General features: G+C 38.5%; 1 protein-coding gene across 2 annotated transcripts in view; it reads left to right on the top strand.

Annotated features, from left to right (window-relative positions):
- Nucleotides 1–21,025, top strand: part of LOC128744643 (epidermal growth factor receptor) — a 232,600-nt gene that overhangs the window by 159,739 nt on the left and 51,836 nt on the right. The window contains exon 1 of one of the 2 annotated variants that reach the window (XM_053841797.1): nt 12,073–13,135. The exons of the other annotated variant lie outside the window; for it this stretch is intronic. Coding sequence (XP_053697772.1) covers nt 12,931–13,135 — 205 coding nt within the window. The 5' untranslated portion in view covers nt 12,073–12,930. Of the gene's footprint in view, nt 1–12,072; nt 13,136–21,025 lie in introns of those variants that run through there. 2 annotated transcript variants of the gene reach the window in all.

Raw genomic sequence — 21,025 nt, 5'->3', positions numbered from 1 at the left:
TTGTTTTACTTCAGACGTATCAGTTAACGTATCAAAACGCATAAATTTAAAAGTGTTTAAGCAACTCTACTATTTCATGCAACATTTACAACTCATGTTGCGAACTATAACTATAACATAAGTTGCTATAAAAGACTAATTTTGCCTATTCTTTAAAATAACTTTGTTGATAACTTGCAAATTACTCTACAGTCATAAAACAGTTATATAAAATATAATAAAAAAAAACAGTTGAAAAATGTCATGAAAACTTTCAAAAAAGAAACGCTAAAAAAAGTAGCTGAAAATGATGCCGTTCAAAGTACGACACTTACTATGCATCTTGCAAGCTAAAAAATGTTCTCTGGGCTAGGCTTTCTTGCTAGTGTGCTCAGCGAAGCCACTATAATTGCTAAAAAAAACTGACTAAACAACTTTCAGAAACGGAATTCCAAGTTTTTAGACTATTCAAATATTTTAATGATAAAGTATTCAAGTAAGTCGAAATCGGCGTTAGGTATAAATGTCTTTAAGACTTAACCCTTCTTCTTTATCGAGAGACTTTCTTTTTTTTTCATTAACTTTTTTTTTGTTTTCGGGAACAGTGGGCTGTTAGCCTCAGGTCCCTATCTCACTGACGTGGCTGCCATCTTAAGGTGGGGGAAAGCCACTCTGTCTCCTTCACTGTTAGCCTACAGCAACCGAGATTGCGTACCCCAGCCGGCAACACGTGGACGTAGGGGTAGAAGTTAGTAAACAGAGGTTATGGAAAGCACATGTTCACCCTTTGCCTGGAGCCACCCTTTGTCGAGAGGCTCTGCAGCTAGTTATTAGAGTACAAAACAATTAGGTTGATTTGTCTATTTTGGATAGGCTTTACGCGTACTTTATTTTGGTCACTTCTATTTGATTTTGCCGTAAATGTCCAAAATAACGTACGCGCAACGTCTGCCCAAAATAGATAAATCACTCTACGGGACTTGTACAACGATCCTACTGACTTTGGCAGTACCATCCAGTCGAGATTCGAACATACGACGACTGGTATCTTACCTCGTTAGGTATTACTCATCAGGCATCACACCTTTTTTTGCGGTGTCCACCTTTCATATAATGTGTCCGTTTTTCTGTACACTGTCTAAAAAATATGATTATTAGGTAATGTTTTTGATGTTAAAGTATAAGTTTTGAACAAAATTTAGTAGTAGTATGGCTATATCAAACTTGTGTAGATATTGAATTTTAATCTTGAAGTGCCCGTCTTTACCGCACATTCCTTAATATTACAATATATTATTATATTTGCATGAATTGTCAATAAACCATATGACAATTCAGAATTTTTGTAAGCTTAATAGTATGTTTGAACATACTACATACAAATATTTTTAATATTACTACTTTCAAAATTTGCTCTCAAGGGATAGATGCGCTTGGAATGTGTCTATTAAGCAACCGGCATATTTCCTGAACTGGTTCATGCTTGCCATACGTAGTACGGTGAAATACTGGACGAAAGTAGTCTCGGCATCTCAAAGTTCTAGGTGCGATGTTAATGTTCAGCATTCATAAAATCTCTGGCACGCCAATTTCACTTTTCAACAATTTAGCAACAACAATAGTTCCCGAAGCATCACGTCTCTTAATGAAGGTGTCGATATTTTTTAGTTTACACCTAGGAACACCTAGGTTTACAAGGAATCGCAATACATACCTAACAAAACTTCGTTGCACGGTATCAATTCTTGAAATACAGAGACATTTATGTGTGCTCTGTACAACAGAGGCGGTGTGCAGAATGGATCATACTGTGGAGTAGAGAGCACGTACGGATCCCGAGGATCCTCAACTAAGCACAAAATAAACCCCACGTTCCGGTTTGCTTTGGATATGATACTGGAATAGTGGTTTTGGAAGGTGAGTTTGAATACCATTTCTACTCCCGGGTCATTAATATTAGCAACACGTTGAAGATATGATTCTTAGATCCTATCTGCTTCTAGCTGTTCGCAGTTCCCTACAGATCGTACAACGATCGATTATTTACAAATCACCAGCATATAGTAGTTTGCATCCCGGTGGGATGGCGAAACAAACATCATTGAAGTAAATAATAAATAGTAGCGGTCCTAAAATACTGCCCTATAGTACGCCGGACTGGGTGCAGAAAATAAACGATTCGGTAGAACCTAGCTTAAGGTGCGGTTCGTCAGACATGTCTGGAGTTATCAGACGAGTTAGTTAGAATTCCCTGGTCGCTTTCGAGTTTCGACGTGAAACTCAGTGCGCTTTTCAGGGCATGTCCTAGTAATCGTTCAAAGTTTCGTTTTGGTCAGAAATGCACTGAGAATATAATTTCGTATTGTTTGTAAAAAAACATTCGTAAAACTATATTCGTAACTGGTACAAATAATTTCATACCATTTAAAAACATTCGTAGGCTTATTGTCTACCGCAAATGTTGTTATTACGAATGGTTCGTATTTTTTACGAGGGCACATTCGTAGCTGTCTAGCATCAAGACCCATTTGATGCACGGTTGTTGTCTGGCATCACTATCGACGAAAACGGCATGCAAATATTGTATGAAGAGAAAATAGACTTGTGCAATTATGACCTTCTTGGAATGCAGTAGCTGTGGTTCTGTGGTTTGCGGCATCGTCGGCTGTTCCTAAAGAAGTATGACAAACGAGCTCAGTTCGATTCCCGATAAAATCAGCTTTTTTCAGAGATAATAAAGATTTCGCTATTTTTCGATAGGTGTCGGTAATGTAGCATACAGACACCTATCGGAAAATAGTGAAATCTAGTACTATTTTTATCGACAGCCTTTTCGTGCATTCGTAAAATTTACGAACCATTTTGTAAAATGCAATAATTCGTACGAATGTAGCTTTGTTAATTTGTACAAAACATTCAGGATTGATTTTACGAATCTACTCCGAAAACAACGAAAGAATTCGTAAAGCAAACGCTCGTTTTCGTACTATAAACCAAGTTTTATTATCAGTGTGGACCGTATTCGTTTTGCTTTTTGACAGAATGGGGAAGAAACCGCCGCGCCGGTGGCAAATTACTTGCTTGTACAAGGGATAGGCCTTCCGGTTGGCTTCGAGGAATGACGCTGGCCTAAGCCAGTCGTCGTATGTTCTAATCTCGACTGGGGAAGGCTATTCGAGTCAATATGACCGTAGCATCTGGCAATCATGCAATTTTCCTGCACCCTAGCAGCTGGCTGAGAAGTCTGTCGTAAAAAACAGAAGGTCAAGTTTCGATAACGGAATGTAGCACCTAGGCTTTGCTTTGCTTTTTTTACAAGGGATACTCCAGTTGTAAATTAATGTTTGGAAATGTCGTTTATATAAGGTGCTACTGTCGACGCAAAATGTGCAAGTCGATATCTCGTGAAAGATCTTTTGCAATGATATGTCTGATTCTGTCTGTGCAATGATTCTGTTTAACAAAACAAAGACCATTGACAAAGGACAGATAGCATTAAATCCTTGATAAAGACTGCAAAATACAGTAGAAACGTCGGAGAAAGTACAAAATCTCTTCTGATTTAGTGAGACTGACAGCCGGTAAAAATAAAATAATTTCTGTCTATATTTCCCATTTTTTAGCTTACAGAGAAAAAGCGAAGGGCATTTTCCCATAGGTTTTCCGTTCGTTTGTTTATAGAACTGTCAGGTTAGCTCCACGTACCCTTAAACTTTGCATTACCAAGCGCCTTAAAAACAAATCGTAATCTAATTATTATCTTTCAAATTCATTTAATAATATTTGTATTATGATAAAATTTTGCACTATTTATTGATTATTAATTCTAGTTACTGTAATGCTTATTAGATATTAAAATAATGACACGGGGAATTGCATGAATATACGAGCTGACTGAGGGATTTTCTTCTACATCGGCAGGACGGAAACAATATCCATTTTGCAATCTAGTGTTTACCTATTTCAACGGAGCTAAAGCGCAGAAGCTTCGTCGGCAAAAAAAAATATTGTTTTTGTTCTCTTTGCGAAACACAAAACAAGCAACTGTATACCACCGAACGAACGGTAGCATTCAAGTCACTTAAAGAAAAACAAAACACCTCTAATAATAACCCTTGTTCCAGCGATTTCCATAGCATCGTGCGATATTGTTCCTTTTGCTGGGCGCAAAAATAAAAGCACCTAGGCAAGCGAAAACACTCTGTGCGAAACCAAACTCGAGCGGAATAGCAAAAGTCACAACAATAATCATGCTCGCTCGCCAGTTTCTTCGTTTCGCCCGTCCGTTCGTCCGTCCGTCCGTCGTCGTTGTCGTTGTAGTTCTCTTCCTTTTCGTTGGTACGTATCAGGTAATATTGCTTGCCTTATGCTTTAACTCCATACTCCAGTGTGTGGTGCTTGCGTCGGACAATCCCGCACGGTACCCGATTGCATTCCAATCCAAGCGAAAAACGCTATGCCAGCCACCTTCTCTTCGTCGCCGCTACTCACTGGCACTGCTTCAGTCAGCAAGAGAGACCCTACACCAACGGGAGATCTATGCTGCTGTGGTGTTGATATGCCCTCCTTGAAGATGCTGCTGCTGCAAGACTATCCGCTATGGCACGGTATTTTGCAAAAATCAAAGGTAAAAGGCTATAGAGAAGAGAATAGAAAACGCAATAAAAAAAAACATGGTAAACAAGATCCTTCTCATGTGCTGGTACGTACTGATCATGGTTGTGTGCACGGCGTGCATAGTCTAGTGACCCGAACATTAACACCATAGCTACTACACGAGCAGCAAATTTAATGGCAAACAAAGATTTCAGACAAAATCTTTTATAAAATTTTGGTTCACTTTTTTGTACTTTTCTTGACAATTTTTTTTTGCAAATTAGTAAATTATGTATCAAAATCATAACTTCTTTTAAGCAGCTTAGAAACTCATAGATACGAACATAGAAACTGCTTGAGCTGCCGCCGCTCTTGCGGTTAAGAAAAATGTACGAGGATATGACAGCACTTCGCCGCATACATTTATGAATTTGCACACATAGTCAGTCACTGGCGGTCGCCGGCCATTATGGTTATGCTCGATATGTACTCGAGCTCAACGCAAGCTTTCCTTAGTCAAAACATTCCTGTATGATTGTTTGAGCTTTCTGTTAACTGTATAGCGAGTAAGTAAATGTGTGTGCGGTTAGGTTTCTGCAGAAACATACACATCAACGGAAAAAGCTTTCGCTGTAGATTTCGAAGAACCACACACTCCGTCCAGAGACTCCGGGGTCTTACCAGCAGAGTAGTGATCGAGCGATTGCAATGCAAGCAATGCTAAAGCGAGAGGTTTTCTCAGAGCTCTTGGAACCAGCGATCTGCGGGCTTCGGTCGTCACTTCGACATCAGCAGAGATATTTCTTCTTTAGTCAGCAAGCTCGCGGGGTGGCTTACAGGGTGCGTCGGACTCAGTAGCCTTTGAGGTGTTTCGTAACGAATAGGTTGTTTGACCTTTGGATTTTTGCGTCGATTTGACCTTAAAGTCGCTCAATAATCCTTCCAGAAATTCGATTCCTAAGCACAAATTTTCTAAATAATACAGGGTGTTAGGTAGCTTAGTGCAGATATTTCAGGGGGTGATAGAGGATCACATTTGACGAAAAAAATCCATTTATGCATATAACCGAATCTCAATTATTACAGAGTTATTAAATATTTTTACTGTAATTTTCATTCGGCTGAGAAAATTTTATCCTGGAAATTGCTCTTAAACCTCTTACTCCATGATATTTCGTAGCTTTTTAAAAGCAAAAAGCTTTGAAATAAGTGTTTCTAAAGACATTATTATCAATTAGTTTCCCAGAAAGGTGTGGTTCCATTGATCGCTTTTATCCATCCATTTAAAGTTCTAGTATTGTTTTACAATACGTTCGTTGGCGTGAAAGGCCTATCTCTTTTAGTTTCGTTGCAATTTCCTTTTAAATTTATGATTTTCAGTGTTAAATTAGTATCTGAAAACTGCACGAACTCATATTACATCACGCACAGCACACAAGATCACCGCCTGCGATGGACACAGCTAGACGCATATAGAAAACAATAACGAAGGTGACTTTTCGGGTCTCTCTGGAATGTTTCTGAAAACGTTCGTAGTATTAAAATGTGTTCTCCTGAAGGACTCGCGGACATTCACCTTTGTTATGGCTTCGCTAATTGTGTACCAACGACAGCCCATAGGAGTATGGTTGTAGATTATCTGATCGTCGGTTACCTAATGCAAGTAAGCTAACACAAATCTAGAAGTGTTCGGTTTGTTACACAATGATTTTAATTCAGGCACGTCTGCGACAATGCACTATCACTTCCAAGAAGGGGATCATGGGAAATGATCTCAAAACAAGCACAAAGCAAATTGTGGCTCAGCCCCATGTCACCCTGGAGGTGTGGATAATGATGGTCCCACCTCATACCCCTACAACGGTTTGAGCGAGACGATTTATCTAGTAAGATATTTGGAGCGTGCTGTACTGGGTAGAAATGCGTCCTTTCCACACTACAGGTTCAACTGACTTGAGTTTTGCAAGATTATGCGAGCAAAAGTGGAGGTGAACCCTTAATTTATGGAAAACATTGTTGTTGCTGTTGTTGTTTTTCAGACGTTTCAGACTGTGTTCGTCGCACGCGGTAATCTAGTATACTATGCGTGATGTATGAATTCTTGCAGTTTTCAGATACTAATTTAACATCCAACATGATACGTTTAAAATTAAATCGCAACGAAGCTAAAAGAGAGGCATTTTACGTCGAACAACGAATTGGAGAACGCTACCAGAGATTTAAATCGGTAAATAAAAGCAATCAGTTTTATCACACCTTTTTAAGAGAAATTCTATACAAACGCATTGAAAACGCTTATTTCAAATCTCTTTGCTTTAAATCTGGACTTGAGTGGAAACTTCAATGTGGGCTTGAATATTGAAGTGAATTTGCACATGAATTAGAATTTGGACATAAATTAGGACTTGAGTTGTGACTTTAGTTTGACCTTGAATTTAGAGTTAAATGTGGACTTGTATTTGGACTTGAACTGAACCTGAATTTGGACTTGTATTTAGATTTCAAGGACATGAATTTGGACTTGACCTGGTACTTGAGTTTGGATCTGAATTTAGAGTTACATTTGGACTTGAATTTGAACTTTAATTTGGACTTGAATTAGAATTGTGACTTTAGTTTGGACTCGAATTTAGAGTTAAATTGAGAATAACTTTTGGACTTGTATTTGAACCTCAATTTGGACTTAAATCTTCTATTTGAATTTGGACTTGAAATAGAAATTGCCCATAAATTTGGACTTACGTTGGGAATTTCTTTAGACTCGAATTTAGAGTTACGTTTGGTTTTCTTTTTAGAGCTCAAATTGGACTTTTACTGGGACTTTTAAATCTGGACGAGAATTAGAATTTGCACATAAATTTGGACTTGAATTGGGACTTTATTTTGGAATCGAATTTAGACCTAAATTTGGACATTTATTTGGACTTCACTTTGGACTTGAATTTAGATTTGAATTTGGACATACTTGAATTGGAAATTGAGTTTGGAATTGAATTTAGAGTTAAATTTTGACTTATATTTGGACTTCAAATTAAATTTGGAGGACTTAGACTTAAATTAGGGCACAGACAAACAGACTCTTGGAAGAAAAATCAATAAAAATTATCGTACCTCACATTTAGCCTGAACACTAGCACCATCTATGATCGACATTCCCAAATATCAAATAGCAACAGGAGTATCCCTCGAAGTAGCAAATATTTTTTATGGGGAATACCCTTTCTTTCGTCAAAAAGCGCCACTTTGACCAAAAGGGAGACATTCCCAACTAAGCCCAAATTTGAAATGACGGTTTAATCGGTACGAGGAATGGCAAACGAGTGTTATGTCTGTTTATCTGTGATTCGGGCTTGCATTTAAACTTAAATTCGGTCCTAAATTTCGATGGATTTAGAATTGAATCTTCGTTTGAATTTGAACTTGAAATTGCATACGAATTCGTACTTCAGATTGGACCTGAATGTAGATCTGAATTCGGAGTGGAAACTGGGTTTGAATCTGAACTTAAATTTGAACTTCAATCGACTTGGATTTTGGACTTGAAGAAACCTGAATTTGAACTTAAATTTTGACTTGAATTTTAATATAAACCTAATTATTTGGACAACAACTTAGGGTTGAATAGAAACTTGAATTTTTGCATGAATTTAGAGTTGAAATTTGATTTTAATTTAAATTTGGATGGATTTGAACTTTTCAAATACATGTTTTGGTTTGAAAAAATCAAGTAAATGTAAGATGGCGCATTTGTTTACGCAATTATATACTTATCGCATAGATGCCGGCCAAATAGATTAAAAATTTCGGTCATCTGAGTCCGGTGACGAGATCTTACATTCAACTTTATGATTACTCTTTTGTTTCTGCCGCCGAGAAGATAGACTATTATCTACTCAGTTAGTGCGATAGAAACAGGCAGTCTGTTGCCGGACTATGGCAAGTTTAGTGATTCTACCACCATCGGGTAAGTAATAGTGTACATAGGGTACGACAGGATCCAATTTCTTCGTACCGGACACTTCCTCAATTGCTTGAAGTTTTTTTTGAGTGTCTTAGTGGAATACGAAGATTTAAAGGAAAGAATGAATCGTCAAAAAGTTTTCTTTCTTTTCAATCTTCGTTTTCCACTAAGATGTTCCAAAAAACTTCAGTTCCTCACTTTCAAAGAAAAAGTTTACGTCAAAGTTACGTAGTTTGCGTATAGAGTCAGATGCAAGTAAAAAAGAATGAGTTAAATTATTGACTCTTGAAAAAGTGATCAGAATTTTTCAAAACTCTGGCTTGTGTCTGTTTTTTTTTCTTTTTTGATTTGGTGTAAAGTTTAAAGAGCAAAGTATTGTGACACAAATGGATAAACGGGGGAGGAGTGTTGAAAAATGCCGAAATTTGATGAATGCCACATTTGAATCGTCCCTTTACGCTGTTGGGGATGCATATAAGCAGCGTATAATAAAGATCTCCTCAACAGTGTTGCTAACTTATAAGTAATATAACTAAGTAGCTCTCATGCTCTTTGTGCATCGATTTTACATATTTTTACTTATTTCACCATACCATCTTAGTCAAGCCAAATTTGAAAATGATATGTATGGAGGCTTGATAGAGTTTATTATTACCTTTAAAATAGCTGAATTCAGTATTACTCTATCTTTTGTATTTTCGGCGCAGTCCTGGTTAAACTGATCAATACACAAAGAGCGCTCTTGCACCAAGGAGTGAGAATCGGAAGTGCGCCCCCTGTCTACACAATAGAGAGCAATACTTAGTTTAGTAATTTTATAGATAATTAGTTTAATCTTATTGTAGCTTTCGACTGAGTATCTTTATAGTTTTGTTTTTCGGCTTTACAGTCAAATTACTGTACGCACGTTTTTCTTCTACATCCGACGTTTCGATTTGTATTAAATCTTTTTCAAGGATTAGAAAATTAGCGTTTTTCGTCTAGCTGCTTTATTCAGTTGAGCATTAACGGTCACTTTTTTAAACGGTGCTAGCATTCGTTTTTGCATTACAATTTTGTATAAAAACTAGAAGACCCGGCAAACTTCGTACTGCCACAAATTGGGCTAAATATACGATATGTGAACTTCAGATGAACTCATGCTGCGTTTTAGAAAAAGGGATATTTTCTAGGTATAAGTCAAGTTTTGCCGTTGTCTAAGGAGTTCTGCGTTTGGTTTATTAAACGGTGGGATTTCAGAGAATGTCTAAATTTAACAACTGTATTAAGTCATTAGTAAGAAATGCATATCGGTGTAAAAGTTGGTTTGCCAATCCCAGCAATATCAACAGTCGTGTTTGTGGTAGTTGCATTGAGTCTTGTTTTATAAACTCTGCTGGTTAAAAATAGTAATACTGGATGTTAATATATTTGTTGTAAAATTTGGAACGACGGCTAATATCGTCGGCTGCAACTTTGGAATTTCTCGATAATTTAAGGGCCAATTTTGTATTCTGATATGTATTCAATATCAATAGTCATCAGATTTTTTTTTTTTTTTTTATTCATAAATCTATTGATAAGAATTACCCAAAGGAATTGCATCGCTGAATCTCGATAACTGTTATTCTCAATTCTCAAAACAAACTAAATTTTATTATTCCACAAAATCAATTGATCGCTGTATTGTTCCTTTGGTAATTCACGCACTAAAACAATTTAACATAAAAGTGTCATTTTAAAAACCTTTTTACACTTCTAAAGAGTCTAATACGAAATGAAATCGACTGAAAGTTAAATACGATTGTTTTTTGTTTTGATTATAGTCACTTTAACCAGCTTGGGTCATTCGTGACTTCTGCGGGGTTGGGATTTGAACCCGGGTCCTCGGCCTGAAAGGCGTGAATGACAACCACTACGCCGGGACTGATCCCTTAAATACGATGTATAATAGTTGCTTCGTTCACTATTTTTTTAAAATTCTAAATCATATGCTCTTACTGTTGATTTATTAGCTTGATATTCAGTTAAACCGAATATGCTCATAATCCGTTAACATGTGCAAAATGTATTCTTCATTTGACGATTGGGAAGTGGCAATTCAGTGAATTTAGTGCTTAAACCTTTTGTTAACCTGCATCTTCTGGCTACACATCCGATGTAAAAAGGAATAAAAATGATTCGTGTTTGTTTCATAAATTTGATAAATGAATGAACGAATGAATGAAATCAACGAATTTTATTGCTGACACTTTAGGCTTGAGTTTAGGTTGATTAATAAGTTGGACCTATTGATTGGTTATTTTCTGAAATTGTAAACCCCCAAAATGTTTAACAGCATTGTTAGATGTGGCGATTCCAATAAAGGTAACCACGTGTTTGTTTGAATACGACAACGGTGCTGCAAAAAATCGTACGATGATCATAGCAGCCAACGACATGGCGCATACAATGCGTTGCGGGTTTTATATGGAAAACTAATTTTTCGAGTTTTCCTATCTTCCGAGTAAATTTTTCAACTTTTCTCGCCGTAAAAACATAGCAGTGGTGAAAACGAACACAATAAAGAAATGACGGCTCAAATCGGACGCTCCGTTCTCAAGTGATGCGCGGTCGAACTTTTTCACTTCCATTTTTATATATAAGAATTATCACAAAATATCACAATTTAAAAAACTTTTCAAAAATCTGAATCCTTGAAAAAGATTTAATACAAATCGAAACGTCGGAAATAGAAGGAAAACGTTCGTTTTTATCAGCAATTTGACTGCAAAGCCGAAAAACAAAACAATAATTAGTTCTAAGATTGTGCCATATGAAACTTTTTGAAATGGTACAGTCAAATAAGTAAAATCGATACACAAAAAACATGACAACCCAGCATTCGATTCCAGAACCACATTCTCCGGCGCACCCTGTGCCAGCCAGAAAAAATCTCTTCGCTTCGAAGCCACACATTACCATTGTCAGCCTCACTTCTCCGTCCTGCGTCCCTGGCTCCATACTCACCTGACAGCACCGACGCAAGATCACGACAACCGTAGTCGTCGTCGTCGTCGTCGACGGGGTCCCGAAAGGCATTTTTCAGCGTGTGCTTTCCATTTCCAGTTCGTATCTTATTACACCTTGCCTCTGCGCAACTCATCCTCCCGCTCACCCTGATCCGGATAACCAGAAGGCACACACTCACTTACCTGTCCGAGTCCGAGTTCGAGCCACTGCTGCTGCTGGTTCTCGCTCACCTGCACCGTAACTGGATCGACACCAACACAGACGCGGGCACACCTTCGTTGTTCGGCGGCGGAGGTTTACTGGTCGTGATGATCGTCGAACGGGGAGTTGATCCGTTCACGACAACGACAACAACAACAACAGCATGGAACTTGGGCTTGGGCTGTGTGTTGGTGTTTTTTTTTCATTTCATTTTTCAATAGACGGTTTTCTTACCAAATCGACAAGAAGGAGCTCGCGCAAACATTTATCGCTGTTTAGCTTTTCAGTTCGAGTTACAATGCTAGAGCGTGCGCAGGCGCGTCCGAATTTTCGCTGCGTTTTTTGAGTGTTCTCTATTGTTTTTGTTTTGTTTCACCCTTTCACCTGGTTCCGGGGGGCTGTGAAAGGGGTTAACGTGCGTCGCGTGCGATTCTCTATTGCGAAAGTTTCGGTGAACTTTCGGAAACCGTTAGTTAGGCTAGAAAAAATCCTGTTTTATGCGTCAACGGATTAACAGGAAAATTGTGATTTGCGTTTCAACGGCAACTATCTGCTCAAAAGTGATTGCTGGAATTTATTAAAACAAACAACTGTCGGATTGAACCCGGTGTTGACTGGTCGCGAGTGCAGAACATGTATTTGCGCCACTTACGGTCTTGCTTGTGTGGAAATAAAAAGGTCATAAAATAATCAGAGTCACTCGGGTGACACGTTTGAAACGACTGCCCTTTCGGCGGTGCTGCAGACTCGCAGCTACAGCAAAGGGAACGCGTAGGAGAACGTCGTAGTCGTGGCTGTTACAAGCTGCCACGGTATGAACCTGCGGGTTGTCGTCGGCCAGCAAACCAGCGACCAGCGGCAGTGTGTTACGTACGTGGTGTGACCGATCGGGTGTTTATGTTAGCATTTGTCGCGGCCAACGCTTGAGTGGCTGCCAGCCTGAGTGTGGAATTAACGAGTATCGGTCAAAACATAGGAATATGTAAATAATTCGTGATATTTTGTTCAAAAGTTGAAGTGAAGAAGAATTAGCGGAAAGAAGGCTATTGCGTCACTGCAGTGCTAATTCGCAAAAGTGGTAGTTCACGATCGCTCCGCTTGGCTAAGCTAGTCTTCGATCAGAGAATGGAGCGATCATGCTGAGTTTCAGTGGTTGCCTCTAGGACTGTTCCCAGGATAGCATCGAGAGTGATGCGAACAGTATGAAAGGATACAACACAAGTTTAGCAGCGGGTTCGCTGCTGTCAACAATTCTGGTCATCGCTGTATTTGTCAGTATCTGCTATGCTCGAGAACGGACAGTCGGCTATGAAGCCTACCGGAATCGACAGCAGCGACTCCAGATGGAGCGTGAGGCTCAGCAGAAAAGGCTGGAGGAGAAAAACTCCGAGTTCGTCAAAGGCAAAAGTAAGTTTTTCTACCATTTGGAAGGGTACACTATTTGATTTGATACCAGTCAAAACCAGTCGAAATAAAAATAAAATCAATTGTTTGCCCAATCGAACAAAATCGTTTCGTGAAGAAACTTGTGTAAACATTAAGTACCGCGCTTATCACGGCGCAAAAGCGTCATCCCTTGCCTCCCGAAAAAACACAACCTCACGATAAACGTGTTATATTGCACCCGAAACGGTTACAGCGACGACGTGCGTTTCGGTACATCCCTTCGAGCAAACTACGTCGTCTTAAACAGAATGTTTGTCTAGAGCAAACAAAAACATATATTTTTTATCGGACAAACATCATCGTTCTTAGCTTTTTTTTCACTGTTTCATTTCGACTCGCCTCTCCTGGTTGGCAGTGCTCGCACGTAAACTGAAGACAGTAAACATACCTGGTTAATTCCAGGGCAAAACTTTTCGAATCTAAAAACGTGGAATTCCATCGAAATACAATCGATAGCGTTGATTGGCTCACCACCACGCACCACTGTTCGAGCAAGCAGAGCGCGCGGCAGCCTGGACGGCATACCGTTATCGGCTGGAAAAAGACGCGCCGGACGATCGTAGAGCACACAGTCAGTCAGTCGGTGTGCAGACAGATTAGGGAAAAGCCCCAGACCGCACTGTGGATTAATCGGAAACACTAGCCTAGCCTAGCCTAGCCAATGTTGGCTGACCGGTTGGCAGAAGATTTAGAAGACTTTTTTGGTCTAACGAACGTGGCGGTTGTTTGCATTTGTGGCGTTCTGGTGCAAATAAGGCAAAAAAGTATAGCTGAATTTTTGACTAAGCTGACCAATCATGTCGCTTCGCACGGTTAGCTGCTCCGGTTTCAATTTTTTCCCATTAAAAAACAATATTTTAAAATTCTGCTAGAGTGGCTAGAGTGTTCAAGTTGGTCAATTAAATAGACCATTTATTTATTTTCTTTTTAATTGTCATAGAGTAAGGCGATTGTTTTGATTTACAATTTTTAACATTTATTGCGAAACTAATTTATAATTTATGTGTTCTAAGCTTACACTAATTCAAAAATGTCTCAATAGGGCGGAACTGGGAGCAATTGGGTGGGTTAAGGTCTTTCGGAACAAACTGGACCCTTTTCTCTGCATACCATTTGACTGAACGACTTTGCTGTAATGACAGCTTGCCAAATCTGGCCAAAACATCACGGGATGGTGGTGGGATCGAATGAACGGCAAAATTCGTTTTTGGAGACACTCCTTTGGTACAGTTCCGACGTCATTGTCTTATTTGTAACGAAAATTTTCGTTTTTCTGCCACAGCTGCAAATGCCCTGCCAAATCATAAATTTTCGCGCAATTTTGTTGACAAAAACAAATTTAAATTTGCTTGGAACATCCCCCCGAGTTGTTGCCAAGTAAAATTTTTGACTTGGCTTTTGCTCGAAGTCAGCCTTGACATAGGTTTCATCGTCCATCAGAGAACACCCGTCGAACTTGGTAAGCACCCGGTCGTATAGCTTTCGAGCACGGATTTTGGCTACACTATTCTGTTTTATGGTTCGGTTTGGCTGTTTGCTAGCTCGATACGACTTGATTCCTTCCCGGAGTCGTATTCTCCTCACGGCACTATGGGCAACACCGAATTTTCTGGCCAAATCACGATCCGACAGATTGGGATTCCTCTTAATGGTCTTCAAAATCTTATCATGCAAATTCCGGTCCACAGTTCCAATGATACGCTCGAATCGTCGTCAATGTTTCCTTATATCGCTTGATAACGCGCTATACGATATTTCTGGGCAATTTTAGCTATTTAGCTAGCCTAGATACAGACCACAATGGATTTTCCAAATGACTGTGCACAATGTTTTCCCTTCTTTCGGCTTCCATGTTGTTTGGTTACAGAATACAGTCGTTTTGCGGAATGTCAAAAATACATAGGTGAAGCTAACAAAGTTTCCGACACGTGGGCTTTAATATCTCGAAACAGTGGAACCCTCGTACGCTAAGGGGCCCGACAGTTAAAAAAATGTGGAATTTTTGCCTAACCCATGAGATCTCATGTCATGTGATATTTTCTAAATTTGCAAGGAAACAACTAACAAATGGCACAGTTCAGTAAAGAAAAAGAACTGGACTTTCAAATGAATTAAGAAATTTGTTAGTAGCAATCTTGGATTTGGTCGCCATATTGGATTTCATAAAAATTTCGTCGTTTTCGCCGTGAGCTCCCGAGCCGATTCTCATTTTAAGACCATCATTAGAAAGTTTAGAAAAAATACTACAGGAAACATTCATAAAGTTAGGTGTGCATTGAGATCAGTGCTGTTAATATTCATCAGCATAACGTTCAAACTTCTGGATTATCAGTCTACCTTGCATTGAAAATCTGCTTGCTTTGATCAAACGTACATAGTAACTATATACAGTAAGCATGAACTTCATGCACGAGAATATAGAATATCAGCGCCCTGTGATATTGTAATAAACTGATATTCACGTTTGAGCAGTGAAAATCAATAAAAAAAATTTATGTTGTTATTTAGCATCTATTGCGTTCAGCTGTTGGACATAAGATTTTTCTTTTCATTTACTGCATTTAAAATTGTTTTTTTCCTGAAGTGAATATCACCTTCTGGGTTTGAAAATCACTTTCTGCTGTTCTATTTTCACGATATATTGAACTTGTATACTATGATGAAAATCACTGTGCAGTTGTACATACGAAACTCAGAGGCATAAAAAACAATGTATGCTAAGAAAAAAGATTTTCTGTTTTGTTTGAAATTCGGTGATAATTAAAGGCCATTAATCTCAATTTGAGATTAACTAAATAAAACAACCAGTTTTCTGTAGCAAGGTCCACAGTTTTCGTATAATTATTTTGCTATTTCCAAAATTTGCTATGAAATGAACTATAAGCGACACGATTTTATAAAGAGCAAGAATAGGGCTTTCAAATGAAGTGAAAAAACAAATTGGCGGCATGTTGGATTTAGCCGCCATGTTGGATTTTATCAAAAACTCCCCATTTTCGTCATGATACCACCAACCGATTTTAAACCAATTTTAAACCGATTTTAAACCTTGATACAGATTTTTTTTTATCTTAGAGAGGTTTGTAGCCTGCGGTTGGTTCGCCTCTTTGATACAGAAAGTTGATTGTTGCATTTAGTTAATGCTACTGCGCTTCTAATTCGATAATCGTTTCTTATATCATTTTTGCTCAGATTTTTAATGGAGGTCTTAAAATTAAAAACGGGTGGCGGGATCATGGCGAAAATGGCAATTTTTTGATAAAATCCAATATGGCGACCAAATCCAATATGGCCTCCAACATTTTTTTTATTCCATTTAAAAGCAAAGTTCTTCTTTACAGAATTGTGCCATTTGTTGATCGTTTCATTGCAAATTTAGAAAATATTACATGATCTCAAAGTTTTGCTAAAAATTCTACATTTTTTTAAACTATCGGGCCCCTTAGCGAACGAAGGGTCGACTGTTTCCAGGCATTAAAAGTGTGATTCTCATTTTTTTACCATTTTTAACCAATCAAGTACAAAAGCTCCAATATTTGAAGACCTCGTATCAGTAGTGACACTGTTTGAACGAGAGTTACTCATTATTTTTGTGATTTATGTATTTTTTGTATTGATTTTCGCATTATTTTTACCCTAGCGTCATTTTAGTGTCATTTTCATATCTTCTTCGTGTTCTGCTAGTCACATTTTTATATCAAATTCATATTTCTTGCATAATTTTGTTTTTTTTAAGTTGTTCTTGTTGTTGTTCATCGTTTTAATAGCAAAAGAAAAGAAGAAAACGTTTTCTAAATTAAATTCTACTATTAATATTTTTATTCGCGACACATACGTATTTCGCCCACGACTTGCGACACTACGACTATCTTTTTTCGAACGGATGAAGCCTGCTAGTCGGAGGCGAAATACGTATCTGTCGCGAATAAACATTGATAGTGAAATTTAATTAGGAAAAAGTTTTTTTTTTCTTCAATTTCAGCTTTTGTATTCTACTAAGACGCTCCAAAATCTTCAGTATTTTTGTGTCATTTTTGTCATGAAAGTAATTTCGAAATATTGTGTTCATTTATAAGTTCATAGACTATGCCCATTGAGCGTGTTCATTATTTTAGAAAATTCCAAGGCCCTTCGATGCAAACTCTACGCTAATTTTAGCAGATTTTGAAAAAAGCCATTTTCCGAGCCTATTTTTTACTTTAAAATAACTCAACTTGTGAACAACCCGAGCAGGAGCAAAGAGCAAAATAATATCAAAACTATATCAAACTAAAGTATAATACTATATTTTGTTATTGAATAGATATGGAGATACATTGATAACACATTTTGTTATTAAGTAGACATTTAAAACATTGTAAGATGAGTTCAATAACTGATTTTGTTATCATATCTTATTGTGACCTTAAAATGACATTCAATATATTTCATAAATTTTTTTTATTGATTTAAGAAATTTTAAATTATAAATATTTTATAAAATAATTTTTTAATATGTCATATGCTACTACAATTCTAATTCAATACCTTAATAATAATAAAATATGTTATTTCAAACTCTGAATACAGTCATGGTATTGCTTTGCTATTCAAATAATTCAAGTAATTATTCTTTTGGCCTTAAAGGACCAACATTTTGATATTATTTTTTGTTATTTTACCAACTATGTCAGCCAAGACAAGATCAAATTTTGATATAAGTTATTCGATTTCCATAACACATTTTGATATTAATTTGCTCTTCGCTCCTGCTCGGGAAAGAGTGCCCCAAATTTCAAACAAAACACAAGTCATGTACCATATGCCCCGTTTTCGGAACGCTAATAGCAATGAGGATTTTATTATCTAGATCCGTTAAACTTGTTTGAGAAAAATGCTGCTGTTAGATCTCCAACTCCATTGGTTACTTCTTTTTGATATGTTATTATAATGCACTTTTTACCCGCCTTCATGTAATAATGATGAAGTGGTAATAAATGCAAAATTGCACATAATGCCTACTACGGGTAAGCTGTTTATTGCTTCGGTAATTGACTTGCAAACCAATCTTCGTACCAGGCTTATTTCGAGCTAAATTTTTTAAACAACCATATTAGTGGGGTGTTATTCTTCGCCACCATCCATGGAAAAGCCTAATCTCCTATTTTTCCCTAACGGTTTTTGATGAATGACCAAATAGTTAAAAATTACATTAAAATTAAAAAAAAACTAACGGTTTTACGAATAAAACAGAAAACAATGTTAATTTTTTTTTTTCAATATCATACCTAATACGCCGGTTTCAATTAAATTTTTGATTTTATATGCAGGCACTTGGCCTCAATGGATAATGGTAATGGTCTTGCCCGCAATTTTAGGTTCGTCATTGCACACCTCCTTTTGCGGCTGTGAAGTTAACTATGAATATGATTGTTTTGAAGATTGAAGTTGTGGCTCAGCACCTTTCGTTTGCTCTACGTTTCATCTATCGATCACAGAAAAGTTGACGGGACTTCATCTTCCAGGCAGAGCATTTTATTTGTTTTCTGATAAGATATTTCATTCACCATTCGTTGGAACATATTGGAAAAATGACGTTATGACGTTTGGATACAATAATAAATAATTTTTGACGGTTTTCAGCAAAATTATGAGAAATGTAAAGTTCTAATTTGGGGCTAAATCTTAACTAAAGTTAAAGACAGAAATATTAAAAGTTAAATTTTATCGTAGCGATCGAATCTACTGACAAAGTTCCGCTTTTACTCCATGAGAAACTAAACATAACCGATAAGAAATGATGTATCGTTTTAATCGATATTGACACGTGAAAGCTGGTTTGTCATGATGACATGGGATCCTACCATTAAAGTCTACCCAGTCTCACATTCAGACTGAATTATGTTATCAATATTTTATCGATTCACATATTAATGGAAGGAGAAATCGACTCGACTCAAAAATAACGGAAAATCATTCCTGGAACAGCCCGAAATTGTATCATAATATTCAGTCACCTGCCGAAATATTACCATTTATATTCATAGCGCCAGCTTTATGCTGTCCATTGGTTATTAGCATTCTAAATTGCCCAAACGATTAGCATAATTTCGTTGTACCATTTTACAGCCCTCATAAACCTCCGCCACTCCTGGGCTAATCCTGTTTCATCCATTTTTCTTTCACCTTCTGACTGAGAAAGAAACCCCGTATCAGCACTTGAGAATCACCCTCGAAGCCATCTCCCATATTGTGTCCATCGAAAGGTTGCTCTTAAATCCTGCCGGCCGATAAAACCTCCTTGCAATCACGGAACGCAAAAACACAATGAACCATTTTTTTTTGTTCTCAGAACTTCTCTCGTCCAATTTGTATCATTAATCTAGAGCGAACCCATCCTGGGTGCAGCACCCGAGCACGATCAGCCAGCCAGGCCAGTCCAGTCGAAGGTACCTCCGAGCGCATGAAGCACAACTCTAGAATTATGGAGTTCGCACGCAGATCTCTTCGCTACTCGCGGGACTCGGACTGACTCGGCACACAAACCATCTTCACGGTCCCTATAATTTATCCAGCATATCCGCGGGGATTTTCATCCCGCCCTTGCACCGTCGCGTTGTGTCGGTTCACCGCGAGCTTTTGTTGCCGTTCGCTCGCTCGTTCGAATAGGACATAATCTTTATGATTAAACACGGCTCGCACGTAGTTAGTCGGCGGTTGCGGCGATGCCTGCGCGAGACAATACCGCATAAAATAGTGGGCAACGAGCAGAATCGGGAGGCCCCGAAAATAGCTATCGGGTAGACGTGATCTCCGATGTTCGCCAAGGACCCCGAAATGACTGCCGCCCGCGGGAAGCAGTTTCGTTTCCCGGTTTCCTCTCGCCCGTACCGACCGACCAAACCCACCGCCGGACGAGAAACGGTTACGAGCTTTTGAATTACTTTCTTTGTTTCGCGTGAGCTTTGCTGCCTGAATACCATCGACCGAAGGTCCAATGTTGTAGGCGCTCTCTTCATCTAGATTCCGTTGTGAGGTTTTGCACAGCATTATCTGCTGAAACCGCAGGCTTCAACTGTCGCTCTTTGCTTCATCATTTTCGACGGCGATAATGGCCGATTGAAGCGCAGGTCGCTGGCTTTCTGTGGCATGATGTATTTTATGTATTTAGAAGCACAATAAATTCCTTTGGTCAGGTTACAACTCAAGTGACCCAAGCGTCAGGTTCGTCTACGTTCAACAGTGAACTGAACTGAAATTGTCGAAAAGCGTCCAACAACGAACCAGCCAACACGCACTAACTGACCGCACAAAACAGGCAGCTGGTCAATGCCGCCACCAACCAGTGCCTTACGCGGATTTTTGCGTTTCTCGATTTGCAGCAAACACGGCACAGCCAACCCAAAACCGGCTAGCCACGACGTTTGCCACGCTGATTTGCTGCTGACCTCGGAATGCCGTTTCTTCGAATTTTGTATCTTTTTTTTATCGTCTCATACCTACTCTTACGACTGTTGTCGTCTTTTATTTTGCTTCTCGTAGTCACACACAGGCCGCTTGAGGCCGCAGGTTATACAAAAAACACACGGGAGGATCACTTTTTTTCCCTGTGCTCCTCACAAACACACATGCATGCGTGCAAATCTCACGCCGTCAAACCCCAAACCAGTTGGGGTTGGCTGGCTGGCTTGCTGACTGAGTGTACGACGTTGTTGTTTTCATTGCTGGTCAGGACGATGACGACTTTTGGCGGCTTTTGGATGCAAAGGATGGTGGATGGTTTGCGATGATTAATGCCAAATGAATTAACCTTCTTGGTGAAGTGACGTACGTGGATGCTGGATTCGAGAGATAAACTTTGCAAATGGTGAG

The sequence above is a fragment of the Sabethes cyaneus genome, chromosome 3 (assembly GCF_943734655.1).
Source record: "Sabethes cyaneus chromosome 3, idSabCyanKW18_F2, whole genome shotgun sequence".
NCBI lineage: Eukaryota > Metazoa > Arthropoda > Insecta > Diptera > Culicidae > Sabethes > Sabethes cyaneus.
Note: the sequence above shows the minus strand (reverse complement) of the source record. Positions and strands in the feature narration are given on the sequence as shown.